Consider the following 18239-nt stretch of genomic DNA (forward strand, 5'->3'; position numbering starts at 1 on the left):
AGTAACTACATTATGTTTTGAGTAGGCTGATAAATACATTTCAATATTAAATGTAAACATATTTATTTATTTGATGAATAGCCATGTAATAAGAGTGATCATGTTCAGTCAACCGATCACTGCTAAATGAATCCCAAAGATGAACAGAACTCCAACGCAAAGCCGATGCTTAATTTTTTCAATGTGAAATATATAAATGTTAATGTATTGGTAGTTCTAGAATTTAACATGAACACAGATTATTAAATATAGTACATTGTAAGTTCTTGATACCTAGTGCTTAACTGCATTAACGTTAACAAAGTGAACCTTATTGCAACTAGTTACTATTTTCTACTGTGGTAATATACTGAAGAAGCCATTTGGATCACATTTTAAAAACAACACCAATGGCAAATGATCAGAGCGTGTCTCACTTCACCTGTAATTGTGTTTGCTTTCTACTTCGTTTACAGTCTGAAGTGGTTAGAAAAGCATGTGTGGAGAGTGCTTCAGAAATGATCAAGAAAGAATGACCCTCCATCATTTAAATGACTGCTAGTCAGCCGAGGAAATACCTACAAACAAAATTCTTCTGTAAACACTGATGTTCTAATGGTTTCCCCATATATTTATATGTTTTAAGTGAAATCTCATCCGAAATGATTCCAACTGAAACTGTTTGATTGAAATGTGCACCCAATTTAAGATAAGGTCTAGCATATGACTGGTGTCTTGTAGATATGAAGACTGAGAGTCTGGAGGCAGTATTAAATCCATAAATAACACAACATACTCTTCCTCAAGTAAAAGAAAAGAAAAATCATTTTCTTTCTTTCGTTCTATTTTTTTTTACTTCAAGCAACATAGCATCAGTTCCAACTGGCAGCATGCCTGAAACACTGCCTCTCTTCCTTATAAAAAAGTCTTTGAAGTTTTGTGTCAAAGAGCGATGAATGAGAACAGAGTATAAGGTGATGGGATTTGTGATGGATAAACGGCTGTTAGATTGCAGGAAGTGCTTATAACTGGAATGTGTGACCTTGTGTGACTTACGCTACAATTAAGATAGAAAAAAAATGGTTAGTTTGTACTTTGTTTTTAGCCTGTACGCAAAAGTCTCACATAACAGGTCTGGAAAGGTCATTGTTTTCAGAGTAGATTAGAATCTTTTAATCTTTAATCGCCTGTGTCTGTGAGGTAGCGCTATTGATTTATTTCTAAATATTGACATTGTGGTTAGCTAGTAGGTTAGCGAGTTAGTGAAAAGCCAGTGGTGTGTTTTCCACTGGCGCACAATTTATTTCCTCTGCGTTTCATCGAATACATCACAGTGTATGAATGAACACGACAGTGGCAAGTCAGCAAAGGTACGGTTGTAGTAATTTAAGAGGCCGTTCCACTTTTGTAATTACATTAACGAGGCATCCGATGTGCAACGGCAGGCGTAATGGGATTTTAAATACGTATTGATCAACACGTCACAGCAGGCTTTCTTCTTCCTATCACACTCAGGGTCATCTGTGACAATGACACAAGTGAATGATGGTATCTGAGGTGCGTTTCTTGGCTGAGAAGAAACGACTAAGCAGCTAGCACAGCGTTTTTCTAGATTATACTAAAAGCTAAACATGCTAAATGGAACAAACTGGCTGGATATTTTCACTCGCAACAAAAACGAGAGCTAATGCACAAAGACTTTTCAGGAATAGAACAGATTTTACACGTCTGCCACAACATTGCTTATTTAAACAGGTGCAGGAGGTTTCAATTCAGAGGATTTACTATAAATACCCACACTGTTGGCATTCTTTATGCCGCCATGTCAATTAGACTTAAAGAATTCTAATTTGGAGTCAGTGTAGTCCCACCTGTGAACCGGGCTTTACAGCGCCTGCAGCAACGATTCAGCTTCACAGGCTCTCTTCGAGTGAAATGACAGCAATTAGACCCACCGGCCTTCCGCGCACCACCCGTATTACAGCACATCTTTTATCCTCCCCAAAGCAACTTAGCATAAGAACGACGGTAATACGGCTGCGAAGAGGAGACAAGCACAATCTCACAGACGCACACTTCATCTATGCTGTACGGCACGTATTTTAATAAGATACTTGCACTTGTCTTCGATACGGCTAATGTCAAGTAAAAATGGGTTTATGCATTCCCAGAGGGAACCACACATATAAACATAAAGAGTTCACACACGCCGAAAGCAAGGACACTGCTCAGAGGACCCCTGATCTTTAAATGTCCCTAAACAAATGACCTAGTATCATATTAAAGGGATATGGATTGCAATTAAAGAGAACTAGAGGTTTAAAAAAAAAAAATTTTAAATACTTTATTTTGGTGTGACAATCTAGTAGGTTGATTCAGTCATATTTAAATATTTTTACAAAAATTATCATAGAATAATATTACAAATTTTCAACTTGAATAATAGCAGTTTACCCCATTAATTACATTTTAGGTTATTTGGCAATACATTTCACAAACTAACAGTGTAACTAATGACCTTAATCAAAGAAATGAATAGCTATTCATATACAGTTATTTAACATTACAACTTTTTACTCTGCATTTTAAATTTAAGCTATTTTCCTTGGTGTTTAATAACTGTAGAAAAAAAGAAAAAAAAAGATGCTGTAAGAACTTTGCATGGACTGTTTTAGTAACATTCCAAAACTTCTTGTGAAAACCAGCCCAAACTTTTATTATGAATGCTAAGACGACAAGCATGTGAAATCGCACACTTTTCCTATTTTTTACTTAAGAACTTTATCTCAAGTTTAAACACTCCTTGAGGAGAAACAGAATAGCTTAAAAAAAAACTTATCATAACTTCAGTTATCATATTCAGTCAAAGCCTAATTTAAATGTAAAACTAAAAATATTTACTGTTATTTAGTTCTGGCGCTCTATCACTGCCTTCTCAGCATATAACATGAACATAAAAGTGATTTAATAAGAGTAGAGATTTACATATACAGTATATACACATGCGTTGAATTATAATAAATTTCCGACATGCTGCTAATTTATATTCTCAGCCATGCACAGCTCAACTGAAGATCCCAAGATTGAGAAGTTTACTGAATCTTTAATTATATTATGTGCTGCCTTGTAATTAATTAGGCTGCAATTATTGGCGAATTTGTGTTGTAATTGTTTCAATTTAATTGCAGGACTTCACTGAAGCATGAAACGGAAGCTGCTACACAAACAATAAACAGAATATAAATCAACAAGAAATGCACATTTCAATTCATTCAATTTCTCTGTAACAACTGTGGTCCTCACACACACACACAAACATACTGTATATCCACAGAAAAATATCACAATGCAAAATTAATTTGATAATGCCAGCGTGACCCCGCTGGCAAGGTCAGCCGCCACACGCATCATTTCATTCAATTTTACAGACAGATGAAAACCAATTTTCTATAAGAAAATGGAATGAGAGAAAAATATAAATGCCTCTGAAAATGTATTCAGATGTGCTAAGAGAAGCCTTGAAGCCCCCACATCTCCGGTGGGCATTAGCCCATTCAGGATAGTGTGAAGGCCTGGGTGTCAATGCCTTACAGAGCACAATCAAGATCCCAGCGAAAGACAGAAAGCACACCTACCTGCTCCACCAATCACGGATCCCTCATTTTTCAAACCAAGGTGCATAACCCCATCAGTCTATGTGTGGAGCCCTTTACATTTCATTGGATAAACCAGCATGCAGTGGTCTGTGAGCCGGGTGCAGGATGTGAGTGCTTGCAGTGGTGAGTGTGTTGGGTGCCGTCCACTTACCTTAGCTGGATCTCACCGGGTTCTTCAAAAATTGTATTTTAATATTAAAAGAGCAGTAAAGTGCTACTAAATTAATATGCATTTGTGCATACAGGCAGTATGGAATGTTCTAAAAGGGATCAATGTCTGCAGAATATGCCGTGAAGAGCTCTTACCTGATTTTTTGGGATGATCTGACAACACATGTTCATATTGAATGCTTTTAGAAAAACTTTCAAATGTGTCCCAAATCTGCATGTGTTCTCGTCGACTCCTTGTGGTCAATATTTTATTTGAATATTTCTGAAATAATGGAGATAAACCTGTCTATTGAGGAAATTACTATATATTATTGTTAATTTATTGTATTTTTTTGTTATAGATTATAACACAAAGCAAACTGTTAGTTGCCTGTAGGTATTAATACATATCTACACACTAATCTACACACTCTATGACTAATTTTAATGTGCTGGGTTTTTTTCATAACCCTACATTAGATTTGTTGACACATCGCACAATGATGCATTTTCATGACATCGCACCTACCTTCCAGCCCCTCGTCATATTTGTAGGGAGTGACACAGAAAAATCAGTGTGACTTCAGTACCACAAACACACGAATAAACAGATGCATGTGTAAAGCCACATATACAGGAATATACATGAAGAGCTTAAGTTAAACTACATCATTACATAGTATGAAAGAAGCATTATATACCTTTTCTTTTCCCTATGATATTGATATAATGGTTCCATGAAGAGAAAGTCCAGAGAGATACAGGAAAATACAAAAGGAGAGGAAAGAGGCAACAGTCAGAATCATGACCGTGTGTTAGATTCAGAGACAGAAAAATGAAAGGTTACGTTTAGAAGAGACTCCATGCATTGCGGACAAAAAGAGAAAGGGCAGGCAAGAGGAGATGGAAGCTTCCTATCGCGATACATGCCAGAACATGACGATGGGAGAGATGAGGGAGACTGCATGAATATCGAACAGATGGCTAATGCTTTCCAGTTTCAGAGAAATTCAGACTAGCACATTTACAAAGAGTGAACAAACCCCTGAGAGAAGTCCCTGTAACTCACATCATCCACTGGGTTGAAAGTATTTTTTTGCCCTCTATATGAAAATGAAGTTGGCAAGCGGCAATGGAATAGCGGGGCTGTTGAACTAAAGCGTAAAAGAAGCGGCGTGATGGGTTGAAGGGAAGTAAAAGCAGAAAGAGAGAGAGAGAGAGCGAGAGTGAGGGAGAGACAGAAGAGAGGGTGGGGGAAAAATGGAAAAGACCAAACCATCCATTGATTCAGCGCCAAGCCAGAAAGAAAGCAGCCCCAGTAAAACCCTACCAGCAGTGAAGGGAGATGAGGAAGATTCAGCACAAGGCAGTGAGAGAAAGGCAGAGAGATGGAGGAGGGAGTGACTGATGGAGGCAAAAAGGTGATTAAGAAATTAAACCCATACCTTGGTCGCCCATCATCAGGTGCGCAAGACCTTAAGGGAAGACAAGAGCACAGTCAGCACAGAGAACGGGATCATGGGAAGGTTTTTTTTGTCACATTGACATGCGGGCATCGTCTGAACGGTGGATGCCCGCGAGGTGGGGGTGGGGTGGGGTCAAAGGTGAGGGAGAGAGTGGGTGTGAGGGAACATTCAAAAAGCATTTCCTCAACCCAGCGGTTGCAATGCTTTATCGGTCACACTCGAAAGAGACACATCTAGATTAGAAAAGAAATAAATCACTTCTCAGTCGCCAAACAACAAACTTGTCGTCCGCCTGGTTAACCTTCCACAGGAAGATGATGACACATACATAGATTGGATCTTAACAATGTTGTGTTGCAAATAATGGTTTGCCACAAAAATGTGCCAATACAAAAACAAAATATCTACAGCTTAAATTGGGATAAATCAATATTACCCATTTCATCTTTAATTTGATGTCTGTTTAGGTTCCTGTGAGCCCCAAAACTAAATCTGAATGGAGAGTGTAGGTTTTTCTCATCAAATATAAACTCTGTTAGTAAGAAATAGCAGATTTTGTAATTTGTCCATAGTACTTACCAACCAGATTCTCCAGATTTTCCATTGTAGTGAACACTTCATATGCATGTATGTGAGTTTGTGTCTTTTATTTATTATATGAGGTTTCAAAAGCTCATGTGTCTGTATCTTTAGATGTAATTTAAACAGTACGGCGTCCATTTTGCCCCAGCCTCTGGTTTCTGCTTAGCAGAGCACACCGATTTGAATGAACCATGTGTTTACAGACAACCTCTAATTAAGGAAGTGCTCTCGATAATATTGCAAAATGAAGATGCATACCTTTTACCTGTGCTGTACACCAGTTCCACTTACTGTTTGTGTACCGTATTCAAATAAAATTTGAAATACAGGATATTTCTAAAAGAACGAGTTGAAATATGAAGACAGAGAGAAGTACATGAGTAGGGACAGGGGTTGGATGAAAAGAAAATAGGAAAAAAGGTCTACCCACCTCCTACATAGGCCTCTTCTGGAAGGGCGGCCGAGGCGTGAAGAGAGAGAAGGAGACATTGATTAAGAAGCATGCAGACTGGAAGGTGGCCCAGCCTTGAGGATTACCGTGGTTACCATGCGTCTTATCATCCTGTGCCCAGGCCAAACATTCATTACCATGGAAAATGCAGAGACCAGAGGGTTTATTTGACTTTAAGTGTCCTCTGGCTTCCTCAAGATCTAATCTCATTGAGTCTATAGTACTCTGAAAGAGCGTTGTTCCATGGTGAGATGATGATAACACATTATTAAGTCATTCAAAAGCTGATAAAACACATGGTGAAATAGACTCTTCGCAGTATGTCAATGAACATGCGCAAACATGCAAATCGTAATTAAAAGTAAACTGAAAGACGGAGAGAAATGGGTGGGACCCCTAATAGCTACGATATTACTTCAGAGAAGTTGTTTTACACAAAGCAAAGCGAAGCAAAATATGTTGTTTTCCCTCAGGAAAAAATGTAAATAGCACATTAAAACATCAAGATTGTTTTTTTGATCGGCTTTGAAAGGCTGTTCAAAACAATTTGTATCTTCAGTAGGAATATTTATCATTTTGAATGGCGTTCATGGTGCTTGTGAGGGGAATTTACAGGGGCTAGATGCGAAGCATGCACGTGTTCGGAAATAAAAATGCAGATAGATGATGCAACATGAACCTACTAAGAGAAAACAACATCATTCAAGTCAGGTCAGTAATAAAGAAATGTACAATACCTGAATATGCATATGCTTGTCATTGTCATGTAATTACTCAATTTACATAGGCATTTTTAATTTTGATTAAAATGCAAATGACCTTTTATCTGTTCTTGGACAAAAAGGGTACATTACCTTAATTCATGCATTTATTCAACACACCTTTTACTTCTGGTGACACTTTCAGTCCCTGGATCAACTCACCCAAGACTCCCTAAAAATGGACTTGGCTATCTCAAAGTTAAAGCATCCAATCCTACCTCCGTGTTTTGCATCTTGAGGAGGAGAATAATGACCCGGGACTTACCGCAACCGATTCCTCCACCCGACCAAACACAAATTGCATGCACCACTACTGCCATAAAAAAACAAAAAAAATGCTGATGAATGTATGAATAAACAAATCAAAGGAGAAAAAAAAATCATAAACAGAAAAGCGTGCCATGCCAGAAAAAGATGACAAAGAAATATTTTGCTGTTAGTGTTGCAGTGATAAATGGCAGGACATTTTCTATCCTCTCTTATCAACTTATGAAGAGACTGACAAACCCTAATTGCTTTGACAAATGTGCAAACTCATCCCACTGACAGCTTGGAAGAAAAGAAATGATGCTTAAAAAACTAACCCTGAACAGTTTAGTTAGCTTAAACCATCACAAAACAATAACTAGCCATCTACACTGACTCTACAGCAGTTTAACGGACCCACTCTATTGATTTTGTGTTTCAACATATCCTGCCCACTTCAGAGACATGTGTGTCAAGTTCTCGCTTACAAAACCTTCCAGGACAAGGCCGAAAATTAGATATACAGTAGTTGTGTGTGTGGATGCAGCAGCCATTTTGGAAGAACACACACACACACACATACGCACAGCCTGGTCTTCTCAGAGTCCGGCTGACCGAACAGCGGTTGTATTTACATTTCACTGACTGACAGATCAGGATCATATAGCCTCTCCTTAGCACTGCAGAGCTCACACAGAGCCAGCGACATGCAGGCTTTCATCAAGCTGACAGCTTCTTTTAAGTGCTGGCCTTGCAAACTGCCCCGAATTTGGCAGCGAATAAGAGATAGAAATTGAGGATGACCTACACGCACACACGCTTGCCCTTCCCCAGCATGGGCCAGCGCAAGCAGGGGGCAAACGCGATGTGACGCCCGCACTCATGCAACCCTTTACAAACAGGACTGCAGATCCAGATGCTCGTTTAAAGCAGTTTTCAGCAAGTCAGAGCATGTTACTCTCAAATGCACACGCACTGATCTGCCGTGGAACTCGCCCAAAGGGATCATATGACGAGCGTACGCTCCGCATAGCGCAGCGGCAAAGTCACTGAAGATGTAGCTGTCCACAACGATTGACTAAAACATCAAAAAACTGAGATAATGACCATCCGGTTGGAAGGGGTTGGAAAAGTTCTGCTGCACTTGATAACACCTAAATCGCATTTGACTACGCTAGAGTTTATTGAAGTATATTTGCCTATAGTTGAGCAGAAACCACTGGTAAATATAACCAAAACGAGTATTAATTGTAAAAGCTTCTAAACATAGCGCTACATCATTGATGTATAGTCACTGTGCCAGTGATGGGGATTTTAATCCTCTTCACCAAATCTAGTTTAACATTTCCCCCGCAGGGAGCAATGTGCAGCATGTTCCATATTGCAGTCATCTACAGTACAGAGAGATTAGTGAGCTTAGTCCATCTGGAAAGGGTTCATCCGTCACTGATAGGGGAATTCTCAATATACAGTGTATTTGACACGGGCTCCCCCTCCATTCAAGATTATCAAGCGAATTTACAGGATCAAGGAAGGTGAAAGTCGATTGCAAGACACGAGAAGAGCCCATAGATATTATAATAGCCAGGGGATTTATACTGGTGCGGCTGAATTAAATCCATTTCCGGTTTTTGACCTACATTGTTAGTATTTGCTTAATTTATGTAAGTATTGTAATGTACAGATTATACAAATGTCTTTTGACTTAAATGGACAGTTTACCACAAAAGAAAATGTTGGTCTCAAACCTGTATGACTTTTTTTGTTCAGTGGAATGCAAAATAAGTTGTCCATACAGTGAGAGTCAATGGGGTATACTGTAAAAAAAGATTTCATTTCAACTTAAATTACATTAAACTGACTTAAATTAGTTTAATCTTGTTAACTTATAAAAAGAAAGTTAAAAATTGCTTAAATTATTTTGATGAGTTAAACTAAAGCAATGTAAAAACATATGTTGTCATATCTTATTGATCATAATTTTTTACTGGAGTGCCTTAGTAAATTAAGACATGTCCAGTTTTTGACCTACATTATTATTAAGTATTTGCTTAATTTTTTTGCAGGTTTTTTACATGTACAGATTACATTTACTCAAACCTATATGACTTTTTGTTCTGTGGAACATTTTTGTACTTTTTTGTGCATTTTTGTACAGTGAAAATCAATTCTTCAAAATATATTATTCTGTGATTCACAGAAGAAAAAGTCAGACAGGTTTGGAATAACACGCTGGAAAAAAAATGCTAACCAAATATGATTAAATGAACTGGTTTTATTCAAGTCAAAAATATAATTTCATATTGCTAAAGCATCCTAAATACATTAAGTAATACATTACATTAACTGAACATCAAGATCAGTTAATAAAACCCCAGCTCTTTAAGGTAACAATTGCAGGCTACTACTTTTACAGCGCATAAGGGCAAGTAAATACCAGAATTTAAATTTTTGGGTGAATTATCCCATTAAAACCTTCCTTTTGTCAACTTCAAAACTGGCCCCTAGTGACAAGATTAAATGACTCACTAAAATTAATATGCTGATGTATCCAATTAAAGCAGGCCTTTTATTTCGTTAGCAAGAGGTTAATAGGCGTACACTACACTACGCCGCCCGCATTCATTTACATAGATTCAATAGCGGAGGTAAAAAAAAAAAAAAACATTTAAAATATAACTGCATCATTAAACGAAACAGTGCACAGCCAAGAACCGGCCCTTACAACGTTAGCTCCACCACAAAAGATAAGAGATGAGGTGAAACAATCTAATCGCTGTTGTAAACAAGCCCTCCAACACAATCCAATTCTCCAACCAAAGTCTCCTAGCATATGAAACCGCACGGACGTCAATTGCAGATCCCTTACAGCCATCTTTAACCAGGGAGACGGAGCACATTATACAGTTAATAGAGCATAAAGATAAGGTATCAATGGCTGCAAGCTGATACAGAGTAGACTCTTTTGGCTTTCCAATTCAGACTTGTAAGAGCATTAACCATAATAACACAAAATAAGGCCCTTTCTCTAACCCCAGCAGGGCAAAAATATCTCATTACCCGTAGCACTGTTATTCTTTGCGGTGCGGACTGCCTTTCCCGCTGAGAGCCCCACCTGCTTTGCTAAAGAAGGTTATTACCACAACTGCCTGTCGAGAGAATGACGGAGTGGACGTGTGGAGAGAAAGGACGTATTTAATCCACATACCACCCTTTCCTGCCTGACATCTGCAAACACGTACAGACGCTCTCAAGGCACTGCGCATGAGGACGGGGTAAAGCAAGCAGCACAAATATCTAAAGCAAAAAGCTAGCAATTCATCAACGGACCATTTAATATGCAGCTATCCGTTTTTTAGCCGCATAAAATACGAGTCGGGGTGTTTTATTGGCAATGGCAGTTGGTGGTCAGCTGACAGATCACCTCAGTCATGAAGCTGACAACACACAAAATAACTAAATGGAGGTAGAATGAGTCAAAGTGGCCTGCTTTCTCCTCAACAGGAGCTGCATGGGCCAGATTTGCATTAATAACCTAAGTAAGGACAGATTTAGGCTAAGAGGAGTTTAAAACGATGCTGTTGTTTAAATGAACGATGCACCAGCCCTATTTCTATTTCATTTGAGGAATTAAGCCTTCATGGTGTCATTTGGAGGTTTGATTTTGAGTTAATAGCAAAAACAGTCAAAGATCTAATGAAAGGTCATCAGCACATTTCTGACAGAAGGAGGAGGGATCATACACTCTGGCATCTATGGTTCCATGAAGAACCTTTAAAATCCATGGAACCTTTCCATTGCACAAAAGGGTTATTATAGCAATAAAATGTTATAATATTCTTCGCACTAAGAAAAAATGGTTTTTCTATAGCATTGCTGCAAAAAAAAACAAAAAACTTTTGAACCTTATTTTTAACTCTTTCCCCACCAGCGTTTTTGAAAAAAAGTTGCCAGCCGCCGCCAGCATTTTTGATAATTTTCACAAAATTTCTATGGCCCCCAGAATATTTTGTATCCACATCGGATTCAGAATGATGATCAAAACATCAGCATCCCCAAAGCTTGCACATGGGTCAACATTTAGGGGCTGTTTACACCTGGCCACTTCATGCGTTTTCTCACATCGGACAGCTATCCGATCGTGAAAAGACCAGGTGTAAATGCCCTCCGAAACGCATTCGAGACGAATTTGAACCCGATCGCTCAAACCACTTCAGGAGGTGGTCTGGGCCGCATTCCAGACAAACTGGACAAGTGTAAATGCATCTGGTTGTTGAAACCACATATGTAAATTGTACTCCTCCCAAAAATGCTAAAAAAATAAACATGTGAGAGTGTGTTATAGGCTATATGTAATGTTATAGCCAGATATGACGACGCTACTGGAACACGCATCGCCGCAGATGAGAAGCTGAGCATCTATTCATTAAGCCAACGTGCAAACTATCGCAAATCAAAGTGAAAGTAAACACACAATCATCACCATTAAAAGTAAAGAAACAAAATGATCTTACAAGAGCTGTTGCCGCTCTCTCTTATTGCGGTCTTTGATTTTGAAATTTTAGCTGATGATCAATAAAATGCAGCTCATATCTGTTGCTTTCGGTGACATGAACTCCAATAAATCTGCATATAGCGCGGGAATTGAAGATCGGATTTAAATCCGTTTCGCAAAAACACATTTATGTGACCAGGTGTAAATGGAATCGTTTTGATAAATCAATAGCTATCCGATCTGAGAAAACGCATGAAGTGGCCAGGTGTAAACAGCCCCTTAATTCGGTAACATTAGGCAGTTTTGATTTATATGCGGTTTAATGTTGTGATCGGATTTTTTTTACATACATCTGCTTAAATATGATATTGCTTGTTTCTGCTGCTTCTTCACATGTCTTTTGATCTGGAGATCACTGAATAACAGTGAAAACATGGAAAGCCGGAAATTTACGTCAATGGCAGGGAAAGAGTTAAGAGTGTAGTTCAGTTACCACATTGGTTTCCATAAAAAATATATATATACTGGTACATGGTGTATATCTAAATCTAACTGAACTGATAATGTTCAAGCATGCAGCGCCAACGCCTAACACCGCTAGCCTCAAGATCCTCCAATATTGAATAAATAACGCTAATGATTCAGAGCTACACGTCCCGTGGCCTCCACCATCTCCACATATCCTCATGTGTCATCCCAAAGCGCATGACGGAGGCCACTCAAAGCTGCGTGGGCAGGTCTGTTCTGACTCACCCGGCAAAGATGCGCATTTCTACCAGCGCATGGGCTGGTGAGCGGCACATCTTGCTTTTAAGCAAGCTGCCGAGCATCTGCGGGCCCTGCCCTTTTGTCGTAATCTCGTCAAATACACTAGACTATCCATTTCGCTGAGAGCCCAGCAAACGCCGTACCACAACACGACTGCTATTCTAGTTTAAACATTTGTCAGTGAAACGTACTGTCTCTCTGTTGTGCTTTAGGAGGGCAAAATTTACTCAGTGGGTTTGTAGTTTCCTTGGCAACATGGTGCCTCTCCGGCTTACGGCCTAACCCAGACAATATCCATCAACATCAAGATCAGTCCACAGAGACGGTTGTAAAAATGAAGAAGAAAAAGATGGAAAGAACATAAAAACAGTGAAATCGGACACCAAGGGAGTAAGTCAAACTAGGAAACCAACCAGAACATACATATTCAAAAAGGAACAGACTTTACATGAAAATCTGAATTGTTGTGATAGGCATACAACCATCCTTTTTCAAAAGATATGAGCAGAAACAGCCTTCCCCTATTTAGTTACATCATCAATCTGTAATTACAATAATTCTGTAAGTGAAGTAGTGGAGGTTTACTAGTAAAGCTGGATTAATAAATGCTATGTGACGGTTGCTGAATGCTACATTGAGTATGTAATTTTTTTTCCCTGTGATATTGAAATTGCAACTTTGCCTAAGTCATTTCAGTGACTCTATGAAACATCTGGCTAATTACGTAATTAGAGCATCCAACCCCTTCAATTCAGAGGCAGAATAATATTCAAATCATCATATTTCAATCATGGGCTTGTGTGCATGTATTCAACTCATTTTCATACTTAATTGTAATGCCAGTGTAGTGTCAAGAGTATATTATGGTAATTTAGCATAAAAAATAAAAAAAGAGTGAGGAGCCTCTGTTGACGTCATGTTATCAAAAAACACAGGCTTTCTGGAATTGACACAGATGGCACTAAAGCCTATTTAAATGATCGCCTGCTTCAGAACAATGGCTTTCTCAGACTGAAATCAGTGGTAATCTAATCATGTAATGTACTAGGCCTGTAGTGGAGGCCGGGAACAGACATGATGTAGCATGCACTGCCTTTGAGGAACTAGTGCAATGTTGAAACGAAAAAAGAAGTGGAAGGGCTGTGTTTCAAAAGACATTTCAACACCTCAACAACGGAGACGACGAATCCAGGCCTCTTACCTTCACTGCAGTCTTTTCCCTGGAATCCCGTTTCGGAGCAGTCGCAAATTGGCTCGTCGTTGACGATGCTGCAGACTCCTCCGTTCAGGCAAATGTGGTCGGCTTCGCAAATGTCGCTGTTGACTCCCTCGCTACCGATAAGCAACGGCTCGGAACTGTTCACCCTCAGATTGGTTATCCATCCTTTGTAGGGAACCTGATCTTTGATGGCTGAAGACGTTAGGCGTAATGCTACAGATCGCAGTTCAGGAGGTATTCCTCCTAAGAATAAATGGCTGAAGACCGTCATGTCCCTCCTTTTCGATTTAACCTCCACCCACTTGATCTCTTCGTCCACAACTAACGTAGTGTTTTTGAAATTCCTGCGCAAGGTCACGGCGTGCCAGCGGCTGTCGTTGACGGCGGTGTCGGAGAGCACCGTCGCCGGCTCGGCGCAGAAGATGGAGAACCGCAAACTGAGTCTACCGTTGTGGATGAGCAGTTCCAAGAAGTCACAGAATCCCTCGTCGTCGAAGTACACTAAAAGTCCATGAGCGCTTTTGGTCTTCATGTTGAAACTCATTTCGCTCTCGCAGCAGGCGTTCCACATAGGAAACCTGGCCCATTGGCCTTCTGCGCCGGTGAACTCCATGCTGGCCCCCATGTCGACAAGGCAACAAACCAGTAAGCCTATCCAGATTAGATGTGCGCCGTTCCGCATTGAGAAGCTCATTGTGAATGGTAAAGGAAGTTAGAACTAACAATAGAACTAATCAAAACTAAAATGATTCAGCTCTCTTAGTGATGTGCTCCTAAAGTGTAACAGAGCACCCAATGGCATACAGGACTACTATGCATTTGGGGTAATTTAGTCATTGTTCACTGAGAGATGGAGAAGGCCTGTATTACGGCCAACTCTTTTTCAATTTCTAGATGTACAAATCTGAATAAAGGGAGTCGCTAAGCCTGAATAGTGGTCTTCTAAAAAAAAATAAAAAAATAAGGCTACTGCTTTGCTTAAAAAACCTTCAGTGGGATCCAGGTGTGCTACAGTGGGGCCAAGTCATCAGAGTATCTATATAAATCGTAGCCATGTGTAGTGCTGTACAGCAGAGAGTTCATTAGAGGTGTTAAGGGTCATTAATGTCAGGGTCATTTAAGTCTAGTTAAAAGTCATCATGTAGGCTTTAAATCAGCACTAATCACAAGTGGACAAAAAGTACACTCTGCAGTGTTAACGTGCAGGCCCGAATAGGGCCCTCAGTGCTCACAAACCTTCAATTCACATCCGTTTTGACATATTGATCCATAATCTGAAAAGAATAGAAAAGAATATCTTAATTTCTTCATAAGAAATCAAAGAAAAGATGGGCTCTTTTAAAAAGATAGATAGCATACACACAATACAATCATTCATACACAAAACCACAATTTCATAGTGATATTGATATTGAAACCACTAATTTCACGCTGATATTGATTGCATTAATCTTCAATTACAACAGTACTTTTATTTACTTTTCTGTTTGCCTTTCTCACTATAATTCTCAATGATTACAATTTATGTCTTATGAACCAGAAAACTCCAAAGCATTTCATCATGTGGTGCACTGATGTTTTTGTCTCTATAAATACTTATTTTAAAACGGTACCAAATACTATATAAATATATATATATATATATATACTATATATATACTATATATTTTCATTTTCAAGAGATTCTCTCTGATTATGTTCACTCTTTAAAGGGTTAGTTCACCCAAAAATGAAAGTTCTGTCAGTAATTACTCACACTCATGTTGTTCCAACCCCGTAAGACTCGTTCATCTTCGGAACACAAATTAAGATATTTTTGCGCTGTTACACTAAGTGAACTCACTCACACAGAAGAAAATGAATAGTTGAATAGAAAATGAATAGTTTTTGGGGGGTTTTGCGCACAAAAAGTATTCTCGTCGCTTGATAAACTTATGGTTGAGCCACTGTAGTCACTTGGACTATTTTAAACATTGTCTTTACTAACTTTTCTGGGCCGGGAAGTTTCAATAACATAGAAGCCTATGGAGGAGTGAGACAGCTCTCAGATTTAATCAAAAATATCTTAATTTGTGTTCCAAAGATGAACTAAAGTCTTACAGGGTTGGAACAACATGAGGGTGAGTAATTACTGACAGAATTTTCATTTTTGGGTGAACTAACTCTTTAATACCATGAAATGTTACTGCTGCTGCAAAACTAGGTAGGTATCCGTATTTTTATTAAATGTACAGTAAATACTGTACTGTAAAAATACAGTGATGATGTTACAAGCATAACAGGAAGCATTCTGGCCATTACATATTGTACTCCTCCAAACCATTTCTATATTGTTTAATACATAATGTTAATATACCAACCTATTTTAAAATCTGTTTGTTTCTGTAAATAGAAAATCTAATACGGGTAGAACAATGAAAGACAACATGATGCCTTAAACATCATCAAACTTGGTCTCTTCAGCAATTGTGGCAATACTAATATAAAGATAGAACACAGTGTTCCCACATTTAGGATACACAATTAGGATAACACACCACTAAAATAATGCAGTAAATAATGACTAATTAATGACATGCATCATAAACCCCACCAATGTGCACACCTGATAACATGAAATTTACAGAAACTAACTACGAATAATCGTTATAAAAAGTATTTTACTGAAAATGATACATATTGATTATACTGTAAATTGTGTCAAATTATTTAATGTATACTTTTTTTTTACATATAAATGTTTTACATTATTTAAGTATTGTATTTTAAAATATAAAACATGTTATTGTAAATGGTAAGGTAACCAGTTAAGTTTTACTGTGGTATTTTGCATTCTTTTCCATTACAATTACGAACATTTTTACAGCGAACTGTGTGTAGAAGAGTCAGACATATGCAATCATATTTTACAGGTATTTCAGCAGGAGGACCTGTGAAGACTGACGAAAGCTCCAAACGGGCGGCAGCATCGAAACTGTGTAATGGGCAAAATCTCTTCAGTGAACCTGATTCAGAGAGTACCAAGTCCTGCATCCCAAAATGAGCCCAGGGCGGGGGCTTATCGCGCGCCTCTTAAGCATTAATGACACTGCAATTGTCTGGCCTCTGGGCTGTCTGTCAACTGATCTCAACCAATCATTTCATGCTTGAATTCTCATGTGTTTACTGTCAGGTTTACACGGGGCTACTTAGCAAGATAATGTTATTCAACCGACCCCTTTCACAGATGGATCTTACACAACATATCATAAGCGATTAATGTACAGAAGGCAGTCTTATTTACCGTAGTCGCGTAACGATTACGGTAATGTCTAGCTATGAGTACTGTAGATGGGGGCTGGAACAAAACACAATCCTCCTAATAGCCTCGCGCATCAGATTTACAGTCTCGCAACAACGGGATCCTACAAAACATCTGCGCTTTTAAATCTAAACTTCATAACAGTCACAGTGTTTTATCTTTTTTAATTTCCCTTGATTAATGTTGGCGATGACTCAGATGCGCAAAACATAGCCAATAATCAACCACCATCTGCTCAAACTGAGCGAGAAAGACACCTTTAACACGCCTCTACCGCGTTCACTTTCAGATGCTGAGGGCAGGAAATATAGGGAGTCATCAAATATCGCTTAAGACGAAGCAAAGGCCAGCAGTAAACACGAATGAATCGGCTGTAGAGCATAATTAAACAGAAATAAAGCCCAGCTGCAGCATCTCACCTGCGCGTGACTGCATTGAGCGCAAACATAACTCGCTCAGAAATCGGCACATCACCTCAAATACGCCTTCAAATTACACTTTCAAAATTCTTAATTATTTTACCTTGAGAAATGGACCATTGTGCGCCCCTTTACAGATCAACCTCACCGACGAACCTGGTTGATTTCCTCCACATCGATTAAAAAAAAAAAAAATCACTGCATCGGTGTCGAATGAAATGGGAGCGATAAAATTGCGTATGCGGATCTCCAAAGTCCCAATAGATTTTTCAAAAATAAAATAAAAATGGAGCCAACAACCAATTAAGATTAAGTACAAAACGGTTCAAGCTTAAGAAATTTTACAATATAACTGTTATTTCTTCGGTGTATATAAAATAGAAGATATCGCTCCCTGTTCTGTGTGCAAGACAAGGTGCGATGTGTTTCTCAGGCGAGCTTTGCCAGGGACTGTCAGCACATCGCGTCACGTGTCTCCCGGTTAGTGTGTGATGGAGGCGCGCGGGCGGGGCGGGAGCGCGCTGCAGCACCTTGGACAGCGCTCACCGTTATTAGCAACTCCACATACAGATGAGGGAACAGCTTTATCCGTGATCGCCACAAATAAGAGCATTTAGTCACTCTTTACAGTACAGTGTGCGTGTTGATAGGTTATCCTAGGTAAAGGAGTCATTTTACTTCATGCAGCTTATTTGCAATTTATTTTGTAAATCTGTTTTTGATAATAAAAGTAGGTTAGTGCTATT

At 38.9% G+C, this 18239-nt stretch overlaps 1 protein-coding gene across 23 annotated transcripts in view; it reads right to left on the bottom strand.

Annotated features, from left to right (window-relative positions):
• Positions 1-17932, bottom strand: part of nrxn1a (neurexin 1a) — a 177403-nt gene extending 159471 nt beyond the window's left edge. For 15 of the 23 annotated variants that reach the window (XM_084135468.1, XM_084135473.1, XM_084135462.1 and 12 more), the window contains exons 1-4: positions 17597-17932; positions 13756-15047; positions 6264-6281; positions 5231-5260 (exon numbers count right to left, since the gene is read on the bottom strand). In XM_084135468.1, the coding sequence (XP_083991594.1) occupies positions 5231-5260; positions 6264-6281; positions 13756-14467 (760 nt within the window). In that variant the 5' untranslated portion in view covers positions 14468-15047; positions 17597-17932. The remainder of the gene's footprint in view (positions 1-5230; positions 5261-6263; positions 6282-13755; positions 15048-17596) is intronic. The other 8 variants (XM_084135474.1, XM_084135465.1, XM_084135466.1 and 5 more) reach the window with 1 other exon arrangement.
• Positions 17933-18239: the final 307 nt, after the last annotated feature.

The sequence above is a fragment of the Abramis brama genome, assembly GCF_963993115.1.
Source record: "Abramis brama genome assembly, chromosome: 14".
In the NCBI taxonomy this organism is placed as follows: domain Eukaryota; kingdom Metazoa; phylum Chordata; class Actinopteri; order Cypriniformes; family Leuciscidae; genus Abramis; species Abramis brama.